This window comes from Cibotium barometz, chromosome 24 (genome assembly GCF_041138505.1).
Source record: "Cibotium barometz isolate CiBa-2024 chromosome 24, ASM4113850v1, whole genome shotgun sequence".
NCBI classification, from domain to species: Eukaryota; Viridiplantae; Streptophyta; class Polypodiopsida; order Cyatheales; family Cibotiaceae; genus Cibotium; species Cibotium barometz.
The window spans coordinates 36,245,324-36,270,194 of record NC_141069.1 but is presented as its reverse complement, the minus strand read 5'-3'; the positions used below and the strand labels follow the sequence as shown (position 1 = coordinate 36,270,194).

General features: G+C 46.0%; 1 protein-coding gene and 1 long non-coding RNA gene across 2 annotated transcripts; both read right to left on the bottom strand.

Moving 5' to 3' along the window:
• Positions 1-17,670: 17,670 nt before the first annotated feature.
• On the bottom strand, positions 17,671-23,918 carry LOC147625239 (uncharacterized). The gene is made up of 2 exons (XR_015268940.1): positions 23,783-23,918; positions 17,671-20,212 (listed from the first exon to the last, which is right to left on the bottom strand). It is a non-coding gene; the product is annotated as an uncharacterized LOC147625239 (long non-coding RNA).
• LOC147625240 (uncharacterized) lies at positions 22,095-23,531 on the bottom strand. Its single transcript, XM_086817960.1, has 4 exons — positions 23,431-23,531; positions 23,278-23,322; positions 22,934-23,185; positions 22,095-22,897 (listed from the first exon to the last, which is right to left on the bottom strand). Exons 3-4 carry the CDS (start codon positions 23,178-23,180, stop codon positions 22,095-22,097), a joined length of 1,050 nt encoding a protein of 349 aa, XP_086674086.1. The 5' UTR covers positions 23,181-23,185; positions 23,278-23,322; positions 23,431-23,531.
• Positions 23,919-24,871: the final 953 nt, after the last annotated feature.

Here is a 24,871-nt window from a genome sequence, read left to right as displayed (position 1 = left end):
TGTGCCCTTCAGGTATCTCATGACACCTTTCACTGCTTCCCAATGCTTCTTGCCAGGGTTGGCCATGTATCTAGAAACCACTCCCACTGCAAATGCAATGTCCGGCCTAGTAGCAACCATGGCATACATGAGACTGCCACAAGCTGAAGCATACGGAATCTTGGCCATATCAACCCTGTCTCTATCTGACTGTGGGCTGTCCATAGCACTGAGTTTCACATATGGAGGCAAAGGAGTACTAGTCTTGTCACCAATTGGCCGACCATTTGGTCCATCTCCAGTTTTGCGTCTCGTTCACTTGAGGCCAGGAGGGTGTCTCATGTGAAGAGGCCAGTATTTTGCTGACATGGACGGGAGCCAGACTGGTGCCACCCGTGTGTTAGCAGGATGGTGTCGTATGGACGGGAGCCAGCCAGTGCCACCCGTGTATGACCTGGACTGTGTTCGACCCATGGGATTGTCACGCCATGGAAGAGCCAGTAATCCTGCCGTGTTTTGCCTATGGGACTGTCACACCATAGGGAAACTCGTGCCTGGAACTGTGTCTTACCTATGGGACTGTCACTCCATAGGAAGACCAGGTTTTTATGTTTTTATGTCGTGCCAGTTTTGTGCCGACAGATATTTTGTACATGTTCCATGAACGGGAGATATGTCCATGTTACTATTTGCACATGCACACATATTTTGCATGTTTGAAACTGTTTTCGCATGACATGTATTTGTGTGTTTGCCTGCTTGACGTGTTACTTACTGAGCGGGGACGCCTGCCAGTGAGTCGTGAAGTCTGCTCTGTATTCTGACGAGTTTTAGTGCATGTGAACAGGTGGTAAGTATGTTACACATGTTGTTTTAATGTTTTTTAATTCTAACCCTTTATTTTATAAGGTTAGGTGTTCACACTTATTTAAAAGTGGGCACCCTCTTTGGGCACCCACTTTGGGGCCAAGGTGGGGAGCCCCACTTCTAAGTGAGTGTGGGGGTGGGCATGGTCACCAACCCCCACTAGTCCCCCTTCATGCATGCGTGGGAAATCTCTAGTTGTATCTCCACATTAATTTTATTAAAAAAGGCATCAATCGTTTTCTCTCTTTCAAGCGTTAACATCCATCGCTTCTCTCTGGCGTTGATTTCACCAACCGGCGACTCTTCCCATCTCTTTCTGCTGGCGACTAGCTTGCTGCAGGCGGCTCCCTATATTACTGCACGTACCTGTCCCCAGGCGGCTGGCTGCAATCTGCACTGCAGGTGGCCGCCATCTATCTCCATACTGCTGTGCATACTCACATCCAGGTGGCTGCGCAGGCTGCTGTTTACCCACAGGCTGTACTTTCTGCTCCTACATGTGGCTGCAAACTTGAAGGCTGCGCTGTTTTCTTCTTCTACACACAGTCGTGGGCCACCTTCAACAGACTCTGCAGCCAGGTGGTTGAGCACATCAGCTAGGCGGCCCCTATGCTTTAGGCTGCTGTCTACCCACAGGCTGTGCTGCCTAGTTCCTCTGCAGGCAGACGTAGGCCATCTTCAGCAGCATATTACAGCAACCAGCTGTGTGACCATCACTAGCCGATCGTGAACATACTTTTCCAACACGCTGCCCTCTGCAGCCGGGCTGTTGTTCCATCACCAGCAGGCCACACTCCAGCTACTCAGGTTGTACTTCTTTTCCATTGGCGGCTACAAGAAGTCTTCACATCTCTTGGGTGGTATCAAAGTCTACATAAACACCACAAGTTTTGGTCTTCTATCAACCATCTTCAAGTAAGTGACTTTCAGATTTGAGTAAAGCATTTTATGTTTAAATCTGACAAGGGATTCATCCCTCTACGGCCACACCCGTTCGGTGCCGGGTTGTCCAAGCTGTATTGGCGAACCTCGGTCCAAAGGTGCTGAGATCGGGAGAGCCAGGCGTTAGTACGAGAGCGCCTGTTTGTGCGTGGTCTCGGATCACCAGTGAGGCGCTCTCCGCGGAGTCCAGTGAAAGCACAGGACCGTAGAGATTGGACCACACTAGTGGTCGTGCTGCTTCGAGTTTTCTACATCGAAATTCGAGCCTATTTGTTTGGTACTGTTTTCATATGTACATGGACATTATCTGGTTCTTGGAACCCATGGAGCATTGTATTTATTAAATACTCCCAATAAATATATCATATATTGAGGGGGGGGGGGGTCGGCCCGTTCCGGCCCCAGTGCTAGTGTCCATTTTCCATTTTATTTCATTTAAATTTCAAGTTGTTTTAAGTTGTCCATTTCAAATTTGTGGTTTTAAAGTTGTGCTATTAAGCGTGTGGATGTCCAACGGAGTCTTTCCCACTTGACGGGATCGGTTTCATTGGTATCAGAGCACGGTTGTTTCCCTCTTCCTAGTGGGGAAACGAACCTGTGTACTGGACATCCCGCTTTTAGCAAACTTTGAACACAATGGACAGCCAAGGTAACCCTTTGGAAGTGCCAAATTCAAGGGGTCCATCTAGTGCTTCTCGTGGGTCTGATGCCCTGCGAGGAAGACACAAGCCTCTTGAAAGGGTTATGGATAGTGAATCCAAGGGTCAACTGTCTCCAGGAAACAGTTATGCTTGAACAAGAGCCTGATGCTATGAGGGCTGAAATGGAACATATGAGAAAACTTTTGCAGGCTCAAGAGCAAGAATTAAAGTTTCTGCATGAAGATCCACATCTGCAAAGTGCTATTGAAGCCAGGAAGGCTGATGCTATGGTTGATGTAACTTTTGAATCAATGGCTCGTGAAGTGGGCAAGAAACCAAGGGAGTTGGCACTTGCCTATCTCCTTCGCAAAGGTGATATCAAAGAGGGGGATGACGGAGAGCTGAAATTCAAAAATCCACCTCGTTTGAAGCATGGAGATCCCGCATCCCAGAGGCTGAAATCTTTTATGCAAAAGGAAGAGGTGACTATCACCTCTCGACATGCATCCTCTCCCCAAGGCACTAAGCCTGACAGATATATGTATGCCAGTGCTCATGGAGGGCACGAAAGTCACATGCATGCAAGATATGTATCTCATGGTGACAGGTCTACTTCCAGAAAAATTTTGCCTTCTGAGTTGTCTCATGGAGAGACCATGCCATATGCAGGTAAGTCACATGCATCTGAGCTTCGAGTCCGTGGAGCACATGCCACTGTGCCCCATGAAGCTTCTATGACGGCCCATGGAGCCCATGCAGACAGGGCTACCCCGTTGGATAAGGGGAAAAGAAAAAGAGAGGACCATGAGCCTCATGCCAGGAAGCTCAAGGAGTTCAAAGCAGGTGATAAATCTGTCAAATTTGATGTCTTTCATGGTGAACATGATGCCTCTAAGGTGTTAGCATTTGTGGCACAGTTCGACATTGCTTTTAGCGATGAGGACTTTACAGAAAAATCAAAGGTGCGCCATGCTAGCATGTTTTTGAAAGGGACTGTTGCCCATTGGTGGATCACTGAAAAGATCACCAAGGATCCCATCTCCACTTGGAAGGAATTCAAGGATAGATTTTATGCTCAGTTCTTGCCACCCAATGCAGAGCAAACTCTCACTCAAAAGTGGGACAGGCTGGAGCAAAAAGATAATGAGAGTGTGCAACAGTATGTTAACAAATTCTGGAAAGTGTTGCTGGAAGTGACTCCCTTCATGCTAATCACAGAGGATGAAAGAAAGAGGAAGTTTCGTTCTGGACTGCAACCTGCATTTAGATCGGGTATTAAATTGCACCCAAAACATACGTTGCAACAACTCACAGCACGGGGTGCTCAAGATCAAGCAGGATCAAGGAGGTTCCAGGGGGAAGGACAAGGCTGTCCCAAATCAGCAAAAGGGTGGACAGCCACCTAAAAAGAACTTCCGGGAGCCCTACAAGGGTGGTAAAGCTGAAAATAACACATCTAAAGAACAGGGCCCAAGAAAGAACAAATTCGGCTTAACCCCGGAGCAAAGAGAGCAATATGCTAAGGATGGAAAATGCTTTTCTTGTGGTAGCAAAGACCACATGTTTCGGCAATGCCCAGATCGCAAACCAAAGCATGAGGACAAGCACACCAAAGCTAATGTACATGCAGTTCCTGATGTGCAAGGAAATACAGGTCATGATGCAAAAGAGCGAATGGTTTGCAAGGCTTGGGGGCAAATCAAGGATCAGCCCGCACTCTTCATGTTTGATGACTGTGCAACTGACAATTTCATCTCTATGCAAATGGCAGCTGCATTGGGTATTGAGGTCGAGCATATGGGACCTCAGATTGAAGCCGAAGCTGCATTTATTGGTAAAGAGGTGCAGGTTACCCCTTTGATTGGGAAGTTGCGTATCCATATACAGGGCTACCTTGATAATGAGCATTTCCTAGTTGCTCCTCTGAATGGATGTGATGTATTGTTGGGCAAGCCATGGCACCATAAGCTTGAGCCCCGCAAAGACTACAAGTCCAATATGATTTCTTTTATGCATAAAGACCGCATGCATTTTATTGATGCTGGCAAAGAAGGGGATTCCATCCCAGTTGTATCACACATCCAAATTAATAAAGCAATGAAAAAGAGTCTTTCAGCGTACTTGGTTTTTGTGCGTGATAGTCTTGTGCCAAATCATCAAAATGTGGATGCTATGTCTAATGATAGGCTGAATTTCCTTAATGCATTCAATGATTGTTTTGCTGACTCATTGCCAGGTGAATTACCTCCCCAAAGGCCCGAAGATCACCGTATAGATCTTGTGCCAGGTAGTTCTCCACCTAACAAACCCGCATACCGAGTGAGTGCTGCACAACAAGAAGAAATTATGAAGCAGGTAAACGAGCTTTTAGAGAAAGGTTTGGTTCAGCCCAGTTCCTCACCTTACTGCTCTCCTGTGCTTCTTGTTCAAAAGAAGGACGGATCATTCCGTATGTGTGTAGACTATAGAGCTTTGAACAAGCTTACCATCAAGAACAGATTTCCTATTCCACGTATTGATGATATCTTGGATAAGCTTGATGGTTCGGCTTGCTTTAGCAGACTTGATTTGAAGAGTGGTTATCACCAGATACGCGTGGTGCCACAAGATGTCCATAAGACTGCATTCAGGACAGCCTTCGGATTATATGAATTCTTGGTAATGCCTTTTGGTCTCACCAATGCTCCTACTACTTTTAATCGTATGATGGATAGGATATTCCAACCCCATCGTAAGTTTACAGGAGTCTTCTTTGATGATATCTTGGTCTTCTCCAAGAATGAGCAGGAACACCGAACTCATTTGGTCACAGTGTTCGAAGAGTTGCGGAAGCATAAACTTTTCGTCAATGCCAAGAAAAGTGAGTTTTTCCTTTCAGAGATTCATTATTTGGGTCATATTGTATCCAAAGATGGAGTTACAATGGATCCTGCAAAGATAGAGACTATTCGGAATTGGCCCGAATTGCAAAACGTACATCAAGTACGTAGTTTTCTGGGATTATGTTCGTATTACAGGCGTTTCATAAGGCATTTTGCTATGATTGCCACTCCTCTACATGATCTCACGAAGAAGAAAACTGCTTTCAAATGGACTTCAAAGGAACAGGATGCTTTCTTGCAGCTCAAGCATGCTATTATATGTGGTCCAGTATTGATTGTTCCTGACTTGCACAAGTCATTCGTGGTTGAATGTGATGCTTGTGGTGATTGCATAGGAGCTGTCCTAAATCAAGAAGGGCATGCAATTGCATACGAGAGCCGTCGTTTGCATGATGCTGAGCTTCATATGGATATCTATGAGAAAGAGCTCTTGGCTGTAATTCACACCTTAAAGATTTGGAAACACTACCTTCTTGGGGCTGAATTTGTAGTCAAGACAGATCATCAAAGCTTGAGATACTTTCTATCTCAAACCAAGCTTTCAGAGAAGCAGATGAGAATGGCCAATTTTCTTTCCATGTTTCATTTTCAGATTGTGCATACTCCAGGAAAGAAAAATGTGGTGGCCGATGCACTATCTAGGAGGCCTTATGTTGCTGCAGTCTCAGTGGCCTCTCATGGAGACCTATCTGCTATGAGAGATTTGTATCATTTGGATGCTGATTTTTGCCATATATGGACTGATTTGATGGCTGGTCATTCACATGCCTCTTATGTTATCAACGAGGGTTATCTCATGAAGGATAATTGCCTATGTGTGGTGAAGGATTTGCGTCCAAAGGTTATGGACGAATGTCACGCTCCACCTTATGCTGGTCATAGAGGTATTATGCCTACTACTCGCATGATTCAGAGGTATTTCTTTTGGCCAAGCATGCGTAAAGACATTGAGGCTTATGTGCGTGCATGTATTACTTGCCAAAAGGTGAAATTTGACAGGCAAAAGCCTCCAGGTTTGCTTCAGCCATTGCCTATTCCCTCGCAACCTTGGGAAAGTATCACGATGGATTTTATTATGGATTTGCCTAGATCCCAGCATGGGAATGATGCTATTTGGACTATTGTGGACAGGTTTAGCAAGCAAGCTCATTTCTTGCCCGTCAAGAAAACCATTAAAGCTGATCATATGGTAAAGCTTTTTCTTGCTAATATTTTCAAGCATCATGGTATGCCTAAATCCATTGTTGGGGATAGAGATCCCAGGACTACAAGCCTATTTTGGAGGGCTTTGTTTGATAATATGGGTACTAAGCTTGAGTTTTCATCAGCTTATCATCCCCAAACGGATGGCCAAAGTGAAGCTGCAAATTCAGCTGTGTTGGATTTATTGAAATGTTATGTGGCAGATCAAAAGACTGCATGGGAGAAGTATCTTCCACTTGTTGAGTTTGCCTACAACAATATGATCCATGCTTCCACAGGAAAGGCTCCGTTTGAGATTATTTATGGCAGAGTGGTCTTGCCACCCATCCTTCGTACAAAGGATGAGATTTTTGCAGCAGATGAATATGTTCGTGACTTGGATGTTGCCTTTGGTCAGGTGCGGACAGCCATTGCAAGATCTCAGGATAAGCATAAAATGGCTGCTGACAAGCATAGAAGGGACATGGAAGTCAAAGAACGTGATTGGGTATTGCTGAAATTTGAGAAGGCTAGGCTTCGGAAGAGGCCAGGACGAGAAGGATCATATCCTAAGCTTTCTCCTCGCTATTATGGACCCTTCAAGGTGATTCACAAGATCAATGAAGTGTCCTACAGACTTGCTTTACCTAGTCATTGGAAGATTCACAATGCTTTTCATGTGAGTCTATTTCGGAAATATGTGGGGCCAGATCCTGATGAGCCTGTCACAGAAGATCCGCCAGAGATTGAAGAGCTTGCAGCCAGAACAGATTGTTTTTCACAAGGAGAGAAAGCTACCTGCAGGAAAGCTTTCCAGGAGATACCTTGTGAAGTTTAAGAATTATTTGCCTATTGATGCCAAATGGGTAAATGAGGATTACTTTGCAGATTATCCGCAGTTGTTGCAGGCATATCTTGAGGCTTTTCAGTTGAGGTCAACTCTTTAGAAGCCCGGGGAGATGTCACCAATTGGCCGACCATTTGGTCCATCTCCAGTTTTGCGTCTCGTTCACTTGAGGCCAGGCCGGTGTCTCATGTGAAGAGGCCAGTATTTTGCTGACATGGACGGGAGCCAGACTAGTGCCACCCGTGTGTTAGCAGGATGGTGTCGTATGGACGGGAGCCAGACCAGTGCCACCCGTGTATGACCTGGACTGTGTTCGACCCATGGGATTGTCACGCCATGGAAGAGCCAGTATTCGTGCCGTGTTTTGCCTATGGGACTGTCACACCATAGGGAAACTCGTGCCTGGAACTGTGTCTTACCTATGGGACTGTCACTCCATAGGAAGACCAGGTTTTTATGTTTTTATGTCGTGCCATGTGCCGACAGATATTTTGTACATGTTCCATGAACGGGAGATATGTCCATGTTACTATTTGCACATACACACATATTTTGCATGTTTGAAACTGTTTTCGCATGACATGTATTTATGTGTTTGCCTGCTTAACGTGTTACTTACTGAGCGGGGACGCCTGCCAGTGAGTCGTGAAGTCTGCTCTGTATTCTGACGAGTTTTAGTGCATGTGAACAGGTGGTAAGTATGTTACACATGTTGTTTTAATGTTTTTTAATTCTAACCCTTTATTTTATAAGGTTAGGTGTTCACACTTATTTAAAAGTGGGCACCCCCTTTGGGCACCCACTTTGGGGCCAAGGTGGGGAGCCCCACTTCTACGTGAGTGTGGGGGTGGGCATGGTCACCAACCCCCACTAGTCCCCCTTCATGCATGCGTGGGAAATCTCTAGTTGTATCTCCACATTAATTTTATTAAAAAAGGCATCAATCGTTTTCTCTCTTTCAAGCGTTAACATCCATCGCTTCTCTCTGGCGTTGATTTCACCAACCGGCGACTCTTCCCATCTCTTTCTGCTGGCGACTAGCTTGCTGCAGGCGGCTCCCTATATTACTGCACGTACCTGTCCCCAGGCGGCTGGCTGCAATCTGCACTGCAGGTGGCCGCCATCTATCTCCATACTGCTGTGCATACTCACATCCAGGTGGCTGCGCAGGCTGCTGTTTACCCACAGGCTGTACTTTCTGCTCCTACATGCGGCTGCAAACTTGAAGGCTGCGCTGTTTTCTTCTTCTACACACAGTCGTGGGCCACCTTCAACAGACTCTGCAGCCAGGTGGTTGAGCACATCAGCTAGGCGGCCCCTATGCTTTAGGCTCCTGTCTACCCACAGGCTGTGCTGCCTAGTTCCTCTGCAGGCAGACGTAGGCCATCTTCAGCAGCATATTACAGCAACCAGCTGTGTGACCATCACCAGCCGATCGTGAACATACTTTTCCATCATGCTGCCCTCTGCAGCCGGGCTGTTGTTCCATCACCAGCAGGCCACACTCCAGCTACTCAGGTTGTACTTCTTTTCCATTGGCGGCTACAAGAAGTCTTCACATCTCTTGGGTGGTATCAAAGTCTACATAAACACCACAAGTTTTGGTCTTCTATCAACCATCTTCAAGTAAGTGATTTTCAGATTTGAGTAAAGCATTTTATGTTTAAATCTGATAAGGGATTCATCCCTCTACGGGTTGTCCAAGCTGTATTGGCGAACCTCGGTCCAAAGGTGCTGAGATCAAGAGAGCCAGGCGTTAGTACGAGAGCGCCTGTTTGTGCGTGGTCTCGGAACACCAGTGAGGCGCTCTCCGCGGAGTCCAGTGAAAGCACAGGACCGTAGAGATTGGACCACACTAGTGGTCGTGCTGCTTCGAGTTTTCTACATCGAAATTCGAGCCTATTTGTTTGGTACTGTTTTCATATGTACATGGACATTATCTGGTTCTTGGAACCCATGGAGCATTGTATTTATTAAATACTCCCAATAAATATATCATATATTGAGGGGGGGTCGGCCCGTTCCGGCCCCAGTGCTGGTGTCCATTTTCCATTTCATTTCATTTAAATTTCAAGTTGTTTTAAGTTGTCCATTTCAAATTTGTGGTTTTAAAGTTGTGCTATTAAGCGTGTGGATGTCCAACGGAGTCTTTCCCACTTGACGGGATCGGTTTCAAGTCTTCTTCCCCCCGTCCATATTGAACCTCTGCAAGACTTTGCCAATGTATTCCTTCTGAGACAAATACAACACATGCTGATTTCTGTCCCGAAGTATCCGCATACCCAAGATGTGATTTGCATCACCCAAATCCTTCATATCAAAGGTTTCATGCAGCCTCTGCTTCAAGGTATCCATCTCCTTGCGAGATTTCCCGGCAATCAACATATCATCAACATACAAGATGAGGATCAATAGACTGCCATCCAAAGCTTTCTTGGTGTACAAGCAATGATCTATGTCACTTCTCCTGAATTTCTGAGATTTCATAAATGTATCAAATTTATGATACCATTCTCTTGGTGCCTGTTTGAGCCCATAAAGACTCTTTTTCAGCTTGCATACAAGCTTCTCCTTTCCACTCACTGCATAACCCTCTGGCTGTTGCATATATATCTCCTCATGGAGATCACCGTGAAGAAAAGCAGTCTTCACATCCATCTGAATCAAGTCCAGATCATCATGTGCAACCAAAGCTAACACAGCTCTAAGTGTGGTCATTTTGACCACTGGAGAGAAGATCTCCTCAAAGTCCACACCATATTCCTGCTTGAAGCCCTTAGCCACTAACCTGGCTTTGTACCTTGGCTTTGCATCAGGTGCAACTTTGAGCCTGTAAACCCACTTGCATGGCAAAACCTTCTTGCCTGCAGGCAAAGGCACCAACTTCCATGTTCCATTTTTATGCAGAGAATCCATCTCTGAATTCATGGCACGCTCCCATAGAGCTTTGTCTGCCCTCTGTAAAGCCTCTTTATAACATGAGGGCTCCCCACAGTCAGTAAGCATCAAGTAGTCAACCCCTGGAACAAACCTGTCAGGGGCTCTGGAGGGTCTTGTGGACCTCCGTACCCAATGACCATCATTTGCAGGTTGCTGTCCAGCCTGCATATCACCCATTGGTGGCTCCTGTTCCATGCCATAAGGCTGAAAAATCATGCCCGGTATCTCCTCTAACTGTGGTATATCCATAGGGATATCTTCTGCCATCTCTGGCTGTCCATTTGGACCATTTTCAGCACCATTTAAGGGCTGGTTTTCTTGCTGTAATGGCTGATTTACAGCCCTTTGTTGTTGTCCATGATGTCCATCATCATCAAAGATGACTCTGCCAGGCTCCTGTTGCCTTGCAGGCTCCTTATACATGCATGTTTCATCAAAAATGACATCATTGCTGCATATGATCTTTCTATTCACGGGATCCCAAAGTCTATACCCCATTTCACCTTTGTCACCATATCCTAGGAATATGCATTTGTGAGACTTAGGATCAAGTTTGGTGCGCATTTCCCTGCGTATGTGCACGTACGCAACGCAACCAAACACTCTCAAGTGCTTGTATGACGGAGGCTTCCCTGTCCATACTTCCTCTGGCACTTTCCCACCAAGCCTCGTGTTAGGTGACCTATTTATAAGGTGAACGGCTGTCATAACAGCTTCAGCCCAAAAACCATGAGGTAATGCAGCATGTGACAACATAGAACGGACCTTCTCCTGAATGGTCCTGTTCATCCTCTCTGCTGTCCCGTTTTGTGGAGGATCATAAGGAGTAGAGAGCTCCCTCTTGATGCCTTTAGCATCACAAAAGTCCTGAAACTGTTTGGTCTCCACCATTGTCGGAACGCAAAGCCTTCAGTGTTTTGCCAGTTTGATTCTCAACATGAGCAACAAACTTCTGAAACACTGAGAATGTATCACTCTTCAAACGAAGAGGATAAACCCACACCTTGCGTGTGGCATCATCAATAAAAGACACAAAATATTTTGCCCCACCCAAAGAAAGCTGAGGCATCTCACATACATCTGTATGCACAAGCTCTAACTGAGCATCTTTCTGTCCAAGAGCTTTCTTGTGGGGGCACTGCAGTTGCCTACCATATATACAATGCTCACAAAACTGAAAACTTGAAAACTTTAGAGAAGGCAAGTAACCCAAACGAGACAATTGCTCCATTCCTTTGACACTCATGTGTCCCAACCGGCTATGCCACATAGAGATTTCCGGCAGCTCGGTTGCATTTACATTAGCATGGTGACAAACACCTGCATGCATAAAGTAAAGAGTGTCCACCTTAGAGCCTCTGGCAACAACCAGTGAGCCCTTACTAATTTTCCACTTTCCACTACCAAATGTGGTAACATAATCAGCATCATCAAGCTGTCCAGTAGAAAGCAGATTCTTCTTGATCTCAGGCATATGCCTGACATCATGGAGCATAAGCTGTGAGCCATCTGAAAACACAAGCCTCACATCACCTCTGCCAAGAATCTTGCATGCATGGTTATCACCCAAATAAACCACTCCTTCATTGCCAGCAGTATACCTGACAAACAAGTCTCTGCAACCTGTGACATGAAAGGAGGCACCTGAATCAATGATCCATGAGTGCATACCATGACCACCTGTAAGAAGTGAATGGGCATCAAGTGAAGAAGTAAATAGGACCTCATCCTCACTGCCACCTGCATGTGACACATTGATTTCTTCAATCTTGACTCCACTTTTGCCCTTTGGCTTTACATCTTTGGCTTCATCTTTCTCTTTGCCTTTTCCCTTTTCCTTTTGATCATTTTTCCATTTGTAGCATTGCTTTTTAATGTGTCCCTTCTTGCCACAATAATGGCATTCCAAATCCTTTTTGGAGCGAGACTTGCTCCTTCCCCTTTCTTGGCTTTTTCCCCTTTGTTGGGATCTCCCACGTGCATTCATTGCATTGGACTTTCCAACAGAGTTGTTTTTCCTGTTCATCTCTTCTTGAAGAAGAGCACCCTCAACATCTGCATATGACAGCATAGCATGCGAATTGCTAGTGGCTGTTCTGAATGTGTCCCAACTCTCTGGCAAAGTGCATAACAGAAAAGTGGCTTTGAACTCATCGTCCATCGCCAACTTTTGATTTATAACTTGGCTGACAATACCATTAAACTCATTTAGATGGGCTGTCATAGACGCCCCTTCCTTCATCTGAAGACCTATGAGTTTCTTCAACCAATACACTTTGCTTGAGGCACTTTGTTGGGCATACAAGTCCTGCAATCTTTGCCACATTCCCCAAGCTGTCTTCTCTTCACGAATGCTGAAAAGTAATGAGTCTGACACAGACAACATGATAGTAGATCTTGCCAGCTCATCCATATCTTCCCACTCTTCAGCAGTAAGAGAAGCGGGCATTACACCCCTTTCTTTGATAGGCTTGTGCTGCTTTTTCTGGAGCAACACATTGTAGCACTGGGTTTGCCAAATATCATAATTATGCGAGCCTTCAAGCTTCTTGATGTGAAGCAATGAAGAGCTCTCACCTGTGGTTGCCATAGCAATATGCAACCTGTCAATGCCTGACTCCCTGCAAAATGTGCAAACACTGCACCAAAAGCGCACAAAGTGCTCACAGTTTATTTCTCCCAAAGTTTATCTCCCACTGCGGAAGCACAAATGCAACTTTTCTAACACTTTATGTGATGAAATCACCAAAATCTGGTTGCTGCAGATTTTGGACAGCACCTTAAATGTGCTCTGTTGCCCTTCCAAAGTACTGTACAGCAGTACCAAGTGCTCACCAATGATGTACCAAACCTGTACCGGCAAGTACAGCAACTGAAATTGAACCTTTTGGTCACTCAAAACAGTGTACAACCATGCCAAAACATGTACAAAGCTGTGCCAAATCTGTACCAACAGGTACAGTAGCAATAAATGCTCTTCTGGCTGTCCAAATGAGTGAAAATCAGACTTTTACAGTCCCGTACACTGCATACAACAGTCCCGAACAGAAATTGGGCAAAAGCCCCTTGACTGCAAGCTGATTTTTGAGGATTCAAGGCATAAATGTCTTGCCTGCTGCTTTGCCAAGCTCAACAAGCATACGAACTTGAAAAGCCCCTTGATTTAAGATCAATTTCTGATCATACATGGTACATTGACGCACATGAAGGCATTCAGAGTCTTCACGATGCTTCCCCCTGGCCACATATACATCCAAATAATGAAAGCCCCTTGATTTACAGGCACATTGAGTGCTTGTAAGGCATCAACACATTATCCACAGCATCAAATGCGATTGCCTGCATGCAAATCAACCAAATCGGCACAAAAGCCCCTTGATTTGCACTGCAATTTGCTGCAATTTTGCCCAAATGTGCGATTTTTCACATCATACAGCATGTATGAGTGCTTAATTGCACAATTACATCAAAAGCCCCAAATTTCGACATGATCCTGATTGTGACCAATGTCCTGCAAATTGATCCTGATTGTGACCAATGTCACCCAATTTTGCCAATTTTGCTCAAAATTAAGCAATTCGACACCTGAAACTGCTCAATTGTTGATTGTACCTGCTCAATTGCAAGTCCCAAAAAAAAATTGAGGAAAATACCTTGTAATTTTTTGATTTTTCTCTGATTTGCAAGAAAAGGAGGGTTTGCTGATGCTGCTGCAGAATTAGTGCAGATGAAGGACTCCTTTGCAGCAGCCCGTGCGAATCTCTACAGTTCTCTGATGAGACCCTTTTCTGTGCCAAAGTGTGCTGCAGAAACGAGGATCAATCTTCTTGAAGCTCTTCAAACAAAAGGAGGTCTTCCTTCTCTGCTTCGTAGCTTCAGCGCACCATGGGAAGGAAGCTGATCCTGATGCAGTTCACACAATCCGTCGTTTTGTTGTAAAGGAGATTGCCTCAAGCTTTGCCTGCGTTTCGGCTCGCTGCTCACGCTCGACGCCTCCAGCTACGCTGCCTTCGCTTATTGCTGGCGCCTTCGCTCGCCTCCTTGCTAGCGCACGTGACGACGTCACAGCCTCCGACCGGTAGCCAACCGACCCTGCAGCCGTCGCCAGTCCACGCTCACTTCGCCGTCTCCGCCAGCAGCGTTTGTTCGCCAACGCTCACTTCAGTGGCTCGCTACACGTACTCGCTCACGCCTGGTTGTTCGCTCCGCTGCTGCGACCCTGATGCAAGCTGCTGTTGACAGCGCTTCGCTCGCCTAGCACCAGTCTACAAGACGGGCTCCGCCCAACACTTCTTCGCTCGTGTGTGCCTGCTTCGCTTAGTAGCGCTTCATCGCCTACGCTGTCTTCGCTCGCTTTGTGGACCAGCCGATGCTTCTTCGCTCGCCTGCATTCGCCTAGTTGTTGTACGCAGCCTTCTACGAACGCTCCCAGTAGGCAGCCTGAGCTTCTTACTTGTTCCAAATTTTGCCACCACAGCCTCTGCGCCTGGTCTTCGCTACAAGCTTGCCTTCACGATTGCTGGCTCGACTGTGTGCTACAGTTGGAGGCTCTGATACCAGTTGTGTGGGAGAATGAATTAGGGTTAGGTCATGTGGGAGACATACACAGAGAAGAACGAGAGAGAGAGAGAGAGAGAGTTGTGGGGATAAGTCAACTCATGATATGAGTGTGTGACTCCCCTATCACACATGTATATTGCACTAGTACACATAGTGCACTTAGTACATTAAAAGTACTAAGTGTACTATGTACTATAACTTATGGGCTTGTACACACTATAAGGGTGGGCATAATGCCTTTACCCCAACATTCCCAAGATTTATCAAGAGCCTAGAGCTCTGATACCATGTCAGAATATGCAACGGAGATGATGACAAAATCTGAGAACACGAGAGCAAGTGCACTGCAGAAAAGGCACAGCAATGGAGAAGGAGAGAGAGAGGCGTGTAACTCTGCTCTATATACACAAGAAAAACCCGAATAACTCATACAATAAGTGGGGGGACCATGGGGCCATTTTATATGGCCCCACATGTGTAGTCGGCCAACCGCCGACAGCAAGCTGAAGGCCCACAACCAGCACCAGCTCCAGTCGGCCCTCACACGTGTGGAGTCGGCCAGCTACAGCAGACTATTTGGGGGTAGCAAACTCAGTTGGCCACCATAAGGATCAGCCAGGAGCCAAAAAACAGCCTCCCACACCTGGTAAAAAATAGGGAAAAATATGGAGAGTGGGGAAAAATGAGAAAACACCTAAATCAGGCGTACTACAGAGGCCCTAGTGTAAATATACAGACAGAAGATGACTGCTAACAGCCAAGCATATGCACATTCCAGTGTGTCAAAAAAATTTGCCAATCAGACTTTGGCTTTCTCCAGTTGTCTAGATGTAGATGCTCTTTGAAATGTTCTTAGGATCCAATAGAGTCCGTTTGCAAGATCCACCATGCACCAAGTGGTGCATGTGTTCCCTTTCCTGCAGGGCTCACAAAAATACAGACATCCATCTGTCCAATGATCACTGTGCATACATATTTTACATTTCTTCTTCCCCATTAGGAGGAAATCATTAGCCTATCTCACATGGAAGAAAAAGATAATTCACTTTTTCATCCAATAGAAGTTAGTGTCGTGTACCAAACTGTCTCTTGTAGTACCACACCCCCAAGCGCCATCATCAGTGCCAATCCATGAGGATGACTATGTGAAAGAATATGATGAAGACCAGCTTTCCTTGGCAAAAGTTGATGCAAAAGAAGGCAAGGTCTCAATGGAGCCTCGTGCTCATCTTTTGCAAAGAAGTCTCTCTAGCAGCTCCATCCTTAAAGAGGACAACTTGCTGCTGATAGAGGATGAGCATGAAGACAATGTGGATCATGGATTTGCAGATTCAACAAGAAAAGAACTAGTTGAGAGAACATCTTTGACCAGGTCAGCAAGCTAGCAAGAGAAGACAAGGGAATACAAATGGCGTTTCTGCATGGCATGGAACCATGGAAAGCCTCCAGCTTGGACTCGATTGTGAGAAAATCACCTCTGACATTAGAACTGCAACTTGGACTCATCTTAGGGATTTCCACTATGGCTTCAGCCCTCCATAGTCGCATTGTAGCCCAAACGTAGCACAGCCGAGGGAATGAGGGATTCAGCTCAGCAAAGCACCAGCAGAACCTCCCGAATCGGCTTTGCGGATCAGCATCCGGTCTGGTTGTCCGCTGGTTGGATGGTCCGCCAGTCGGACTATTGCTCTACTCGGACACCAGTCGGATCACGCACCTGTGATGCTATTTAGACTCGGTTCGCAATCCAGGGTCTTAAGGGCAAACTGCTCCACATAAAGCATCGGTGCACTTTGATGGTAGAATCTTGAAGGTTAGCCCAAGCATGCTGGCTCCGCCTGGAGGCAATGTGCATGCTGCTGAAGCTTTTGCATATGCTAATCTCTTTGGTGGAAACTCACTAGGAGCCCCCCACATGTCTACATCATAAACACGAGGCTATCGTGTTTATATAATAAGGAGGATTTAAAAAGAAAATCTATTATGCATGCATAGAGCTTTAGGCATGCATAAGTCATAAGCTTTATGAATAAGCCTTATATATAGAGCTTATGTCTTATGCATAGAGCTTATGACATGCATAAGGCTTATGCCTAAAGCTCTATGCATAAGGCTTTTGCATAAGCTCTATGTATAACCCATAAGCTCTATGCATAAACCATAAGCTTGTAATCCAAATAAAGCATAAGAGAATATAAAAATTAAAACCTCGGCATTCAAGGGTGTAAACTAGATAAATGAGAAGAATAAGAACATTGGAGTTTACCTCAAGAGATGGAATGATGCTTGGGATACTCGAGTCTGGATATGTAGATAGGACGTAGACCTTTTTCACCACTCTAAAACAAGAAGGCTTAAAGCTTAAATAACATAAGAACACTCTAAGATTAAATAACACAACACTTAAAGCTCTATGCATAAGCCTTATGCATAAGGCTCTATGCAAAAAGCTCTATGCATAAGCCATAAGCCTTATGCATAAAGCTTGCATAAGCTCTATGCATAAGGCTTATGCATAGAGCTTGCATAAGGCTTACATAAGCTCTATGCATAAGACTTATGCATAGAACTTACATAAGATCTATGCATAAGGCTTGCATAAGCTCTATGCATAAGCTATAAGCCTTATGCACTATGCTAAACCCTAAACCCGGCACTTGTTATCTGCCATGTTTAATTGATAGATTAATATGGATAATAGAAATTAAGCATAATAATTATTAATACATATGTTAGAGCAATTACGTACACGAATGATAAACATTGCACAAGACAACTATCTGCATAAGATTGGAGAAGAAAGCATTCGTCAAAGCACACACAGACAATAACTCGATAAAGACACACTGTATTATGTTCTTCTTTCTTACAATTATATAGTAGAGTTTGCATGCATCGCATGATGTTTCATTATGATTGCGTGCGTCGCTTCCTATCTTATTCATACCGACAGTCGCCCAATACACTTGGCACGCACGGTGGACTCAGGAATCCACATTACATTTTCATCACTCATCATGAAAAAATGAATGTTCATCATCAGAAATGAGATTAACAGAGGCCTGCATTGACACCACAACCGCAAAAGTTTGGCGATCGATCTGTTGTTGGGTTTTGGGTCTTGGCGTACGGCATTGAGGATCTTGCCGCTATTGCCATTACTGCAACAACTGCAGCAGGGGGTGCAGTGCAAATGGATCTACCGGAGCTGGATCCCTATGAATATCCAATAACCGCGCAAATTGCACATGCTGTAAATACTTCTGAGATAAAAAGTCATTGGCCACCTCCCACCAAGGCGGTTGCTTCGATAAATACAAAGCTAGTTGATGCGCACACATTTCAAGCCAAAAACATAGCCTACGGCGCTCTGCTTTCAATCTTCTTTCTTTCTTATTCCATTCTTGCTCTAGAGTCAACGGATTCGTTACTCCCCGAGTTCTTCGCCTTTGCTGTGTTCGACCGCTCTGCTAGCGTGGACTTCTCTAATTTTTCCTTAACAGCATGACTTCATATTGTAAATCATGTACTCTGCGCTCTGCGCAGCCGCATGTTCCTTCATTAGTTCTAACTGTGGATTCGAACTAGCACCCCCACTGGAGCTAAACAATCTTTCCAAGGTAATGGCCTCAGCATGCCGTTTCATATCCAACATAATCTCCACCAGCTTCTTTCCTTTATCTCGTACCCAATCCACAGACCGCCCGGCTACTGCATCTGCCACATAAATCCACAGACCGCCCGGCTCCTGCATCTGCCATAAATCCTATTTGGGTCAGTACTGCCGGTTCCATTGCTGTTGCCGCTTCTGAGGCAACTTGGGTAGCTTCCCTTGATGTTGTTGCCTGACCCTACTGGCTTCCTAACCCCTCTCGATCATCATCATCCTCATCCGGATGTGGGTTTACAAGAGGTCTACATAGTGGTTGCACAGCCAAGGTCCATCTTTGAATCTGTCGCTGCCATTCTTCCCCAACTTCTTTTGTCAACGCTGCAAGCAGCCCATCCAATTAATCCATATTTATTGTAACCACATCAGAACCCGAAGTTTGTGCGAGTACCAAAGAGTGCATTCTGCACTTGGGAATCTACAAGTTCTTGAGTGATCGTCGTAGTAACTCTTCTTGTGCGGTCTGGGCTAATAACAAGTTGGCTCGAGCAGTTTGCAAAGCTTGCGCTCTGTGGTTCTCAACAACCCGCAATCTTGCATTCTCAACTCGCACATGAGTCAACTCTGCTTCTAACTCTTGAATTCTTCTATTGCTTGCCATCGTAGGCCATTGTTCAGCTGCTCTCGTGAGGAATTGGGCACATGCCCGCAGATGTTCTGGTTGGACTACAAAATCAGGGGCTTCCTAGGGCATTCCCCCTATTAGCCTCTCCACTACTTGCTCTGGCTGTGCCGAAGCCACTTCTGTAGACTGTGGAGGCTCCACCACTGGCTGAATAACCGGTGAAAGGGCCACCACGGGCACTGGCACAAGCCGCACCGCTTCCCTCCATCTCTTATAGGCAAACCCACTTGCCTCAGATCCACTGCGTTTGCCCTATGTAACTCCTGAAGCGAAGGTCTGTGAGGTCGAGCCTGGCAAAGACAGCCCACTCTGGGTCTGGGCCGATACTGGTGCCTGTTGCTCCTGCCGCCTTAGCAGCTCAGTGCGTTGGTCGACCCCTGCTAGTTCCTGCATATCCGACGACGGTGGCGTTTCCTCTAGCACCGACTGCTGCACCGATACCTCAGCCGCCGACTGCTGCACCATACTAGAAACTCCTTCTAGAACCTCTTCAAGAACCCTGTCCGTCAGTCTGCTCTGTGGCACAAAATTATCTGGGATCGAGAACAGGACGGTCAAAATTTTCCCTAACTTAGAGTTACATGTGGCGTTCTTTACCTACTGGGCTGCCACCCTCCTGTCGGATCCTCAGCGTTGACACTCTAGCCCATGACACAGACCTGGTTGCCGTTGTTTCTATATATGCCTTGGCCTTAACGGAAATAGTATACGTCTTGGCCTATGACCGGATTGCCTCCAAAAACCAGCGATAGCACTAGCGGAGCGATTCAGAAGAACACCCCATCAGCTTGTACTCAAAACCCTTCTTGGCCCCAAACCACCTCTCCATCTCCTCTGCAGTAGGGATGCGGGTGACATTAGTGGTCCCATCCATTGGCAACAACAGGGCCTGATGCACCCACTCCCCTATCAACATACGGATCCCCCACCACGAGCTCATGTGTAAGCGAAATTGCCAAGGGGTGCACTGGAATCGCCGCCCAATCTAGCATAGAGAACTAGAACAGGCGCATATGCTGGTAGCCAGGCTGTTGTCTCTGCATTAGCTGGAGCTCTTAATGGCTTGAGGGGTACAAACTGAGGGCGGGTTCACATTGGAGCGGCGGAAAACATACTCTCAAACACACTTTTCCAGGTGGAACTCTTACAAAATGCACACTTCCGCCGTCCAAGTGTTCACATAGGGAGGGGGAAGTAAAAGGGAGCCTGACTTCTTCCGCCGCCCACTGTGAACACTGGGGGGCGGCGGAAGAAAGAGTAAACACCATACCAAAAACCATAGAACAAAGCTATATTATGTCCACAAAGCATAGTGTAACTACAAAAATAAAGAAGCCACACTACAAACCACAATAAGCCAGACAAAAGACTTGTATTACAAAGGCTTAATCGGAGTTGGTAGGTGAGTCCAGCTCCTCTAAAGCCGCCCTTCCAAAAACTTGTAGGACATTCATCCTTGCTTGCTCTCTATACATTGTTCGGGCAAGACTATCTCGCCGCTCCGAGCCAACTCCAAGGTCACTCGCACCCCCTTCATTGCCTCCTTGAGCGCGCTCCATTGCATCCTCTATGTCAACTTCACGTATTGCTTGAAGCTCCCTCATGGAGGTAGCTATTGCTCTTCGATCCTCTTCTACACGTCCAGAGCATGCTGACAATTCTGCTTCCGCCTACGTACCCACTCCATATCAAAAGACTCTCCATGTTGGATACAAATGTTGTGTAGCACAAGACAAGCCGCAACAAGATCTGGGACATGATGTAGATTCATGTCACATCTTTTTAGCAAGATGCGAAACCTTGCCTTGAGCATACCAAACGCTCTCTCAACTGGCATCCTTGTGCTCGATTGAATGAAATTCCAATGGTACTTTAGACGTGTCAACCCTTCCTTGCATCCTTTGAAAGGCACTAACATGTATGGCCGTGCGGGGTAAGCACAGTCGCCAACCAAACAATAGTTACCCAGCTCGCCCCTTGCACATGCTTGCCCTGTATCACTTCTGGAGAAGTTCAAGGAGTCATGCGCTGATCCGGCCCAACCGACATCATAATTCCATACTGAGCAATTGGCGGCTACTGTTAGTTGTAGCAAAATAGAGTGGAACCCTTTCCGATTGAAGTAGTCAACATGGTTGTCACGGGGTGCAATGATGGGGATGTGAGAACCATCTATCGCACCAACGACGTAGGGAATTCCCCTAAGTGCCTCAAACTCTCGTGCTAAAGTTGCAAGCCGAGATCTTGAAGGCCATCTTATGTACATATTCCGGAGACCCGATTTCACAATTGCCTTGGAAAATGCAAGGATTATTTCACAACATGTGCTCTTAGCACAACCATAGGTGTCACCAAGGCCCAGTAGTCCATCTCCTGTAGCAAGTCTGCTTAGAGCAATGGCTACCCTGTCTTGAATAGACACAGGCACACGGAAGTTTGTGGTTTTCTTTTGCATGAATGGTGCTAGACTCCCACAAAGGTAATGAAAGGTTTCTTTGCTAACCCTAAGACGCCGCTTGAACATGGTAGCACTATAAGCACTTAGGAGATAGCATTTTACAAAGCCTTGAGGCCGTGGATATGCCCACGCTTGTCTGTGTTCATGACCCCTCCTACGGTTCGCAATCTTCCTCAACCTCACAGATCGTGCCATGCATTCGGTAACATGCAACCAAGTCTGCACTATGCACTCATCATTGTGCATGCTTGGTTCTTTAAGCAATTCATAGATCGCTATAGAACACAACCACGCACAATAGAGTGCAATGTCTTTGGACACGCCCATTGTCACCTGCAAATCCAAAACAAGTTGATACATATTAAATTCTCAGCTTATATGGCTTCTTAGGAGCTTAGAAACATTCATAAATCCATACAACGCATAGGAACAAAGCAACGTCGAGATCCCAAACTTTATAAACTCATACAAGAATAATAACAAGAATTTCCCCCGCCAAGGCTACTTGTTGCCCCCCCTTCCTTCCTTAAGGAATTCACTCATTGTGGCATGCAATCCTGCCAATATCTTCAGTCGCTCCCTCTCCAAGGCAACATTTTGGCTAGAGGTCTCCTTGAGATGGTCCAATAGATGTTTCCCAGTATCGGCCATTGTGGCCAAAGATTCCTCATACTTGGGAGTCACTCGACGACTTGAGGACATGGGTGCTTGTGGCTTCTCGTCATCTAGTGCTATAGTTACTTCATCCTTGTCACCGCCGCCGGGGAAAGTAGCATCATCCATTGTTGATGAAGAAGCGTGGCTAAGAGGAGTGACCGTGGCTCTATCGTGGTAATACTCATCCACCACATCGAACCATTTACATGTGTGCCTCCTGTCATTGCCAGATACCGAGTTGTGAGCTTTGTCCACTCTATATTTTGCTAGCACCGCTTGCCACTTCTTGCGACAACTTTCACTATCCTTATTGAAATCAGGGTAAATGCCGGCTAGCTTTGTGGCCACCTTTGCCCACAAGTTGACCCCTTGTTTCCCAAGATTGTTGAACTCCTCACTCATGCCCCCCCTGACATGAATGAGTTGGTCAACCCAAAAGTCTTGCCACTTGCTTTTCTTATTGTCGTTGTCGTCATCTTCCCCCAAGTCCACCACCACCTTCTTTTTGGAGTTCCTGGGTTTCTTTGGCGCAGGTTGGGTCTCTGACACAATCTCCTCATCGCTAGGCTCCTTCCTCATGCCACGAACTCGCTTTGGTTGAGAAGATAAAGGGGGGTTATTGAGTGAGTTGGGTGATGGTTGGCTTCCTGGGGAATTGGGAATGGAACCCATGTTTGGGATACCTAGGGGGGATGATCGATTAGGAGGTTGCGCTACCATAGGTGAATGGGGGGGGCGAAACATGAAGGGAGAGTTTGGAGAAAAGGAAGGAGAATTGAGCATGGCTTGGAAGCCATGAGGTGGCACATGAAAAGGAGGATGGGGAAATGAATAGAAATTAGAGTGCGGGAGAGAAGTTTGGGAGAAAATAGGATCATCGTCGCCTCGTTGTTGCGATGAATCAAATTCATGGCTCGTGTTGGAATCCATAGTACCTACATCAAACACGAAGAGAATATTAGCACCACATAAATTAAAAACACATAGATAAGTCATGATAATGGAAATGCGGTTTGTGAGGGGTCACCTTATGCGCTCGCTTCACGTTGCCTCCCGCCCTTTTCGCACACCCCTAAAAGAAAAACAAAAGCACACAATGTCAAGTGTACCACAAAAACATTAAAAGAAAGGTAAATGGGTGGATAAAAAGAAAGCATGATTGAAGTGCATGTAAAAGCACCTTGGAGAATGGAAATTGTGAAGCTTATTATGTTCTCTAGAAATTCTAGAGGGTACAAAATCTCACCCTAAACCCTTTAATTTATAGGAAATTGAAGGGTGTTGGGGGGGAGGGACGTTGGAAAATGAACGTTCGAAAATGGCCGTTGGGAAAAAGGCCGTTGGGAAAAATGGCTGGAATCCGTTTTGGGCGAGGGGGGGGGGGTCGGCACAATATCAACCCCCTTCTTCCATCACGTGGCAAGGGGGGGGTGGATTTCCACCGCCCACTGTGAATGCAGAGTGCCATGGGGCACTCTGCGATTGCATGGCAAGCTGGCGGCAGCTTGGCTGCCGCCTTATCTGAACCTGGCCTGAATAGAAGCCATCACCATGAGCAGAGAACAAATAACCACCAGTTGTAGGAAGGACACTGATTGTTGCAAAGAAGAAACTGTGTCGCGCGAGAGGGAGTGATTACACAAAAAATTCAGAGCAAATGAATGCCAACACTACTCTTCATTCCACTTTTGCATGCAACGCCACGTAACAACGGCTAAGCATACTTTTGCATGATAACCCTTTAATCCTTGCCATAAATGCCGTCTATTACTCCCAACTTGCATGTCCACTAAATGATTTGGAGACGGGCACCCATGACGATCTGTTACTGCCACAGCCACCCAATTTACCGCAACTTCTTCTTGAATGGGAAAGGAGCACTCTAGGTCGATTCCATCATATGGTCGCAATCAAAAACCATTTACTCTATGTGGTAAAAGTCGACCTTGCAAATATGTCAATTGGAAAGCATTACCTCCAACGTTGCGGTAAATCCAGAATGGCCCTGACCATCATATGGGTATTAAAAACCAAGACTGCTTGACCTCTTTCAAAAACGTGCATTTTGGAAAAGCGATCCACTTGTTCCTTTTTGCGATTCTACAATTTTGTCAACAGGTAGAAACTCTGCAACCGGTCTTCCTCTAGATTCTCCAAATATGCTCACCGGAATTGCAACGACTCTTTTGGAAGTAAGCGGTCCTCCACCACAATGCGAAGACTCGGGACCACATACTCCAAAGGAGTGACAGCTTCCATCTCGAAGGCTAACTTAAACGATGTTAAGCATGTGGCTACTTTGAATGCGGTCCGATATGCCCATAAGGCTGATGGCAGCTTACTGCCCCAATCTTTCTAGTATGAGTGACCACTAGTTTGGTCAACATCTTCCCAAGTGTTTTATTAGTTGATTCTGCCAGCCCAATTGCCTATGGATGATATGGAGAAGATTTCTTGTGGATGACCATAAATAATGCCATCATTCTCCACACCACCTTGTTTACAAAGTGACTACCTCTGTCTCACTGACCAACTCCATCGGACAGCCATATCGCATCAGCACATTCTGATATAGACACTTTGGCACACTGATGTTGTTGTATTATCCCTCAATGCCTAAG

Coding starts and splice junctions, on each gene's coding strand:
- LOC147625240 (XM_086817960.1), bottom strand. CDS start 23,180: ATGGATTCCAACACGAGCCATGAATTTGATTCATCGCAACAACGAGGC. Junction 22,898..22,933: donor TAATCGATCATCCCCCCTAG/GTATCCCAAACA, acceptor CCAATTCCCCAG/GAAGCCAACCATCACCCAAC.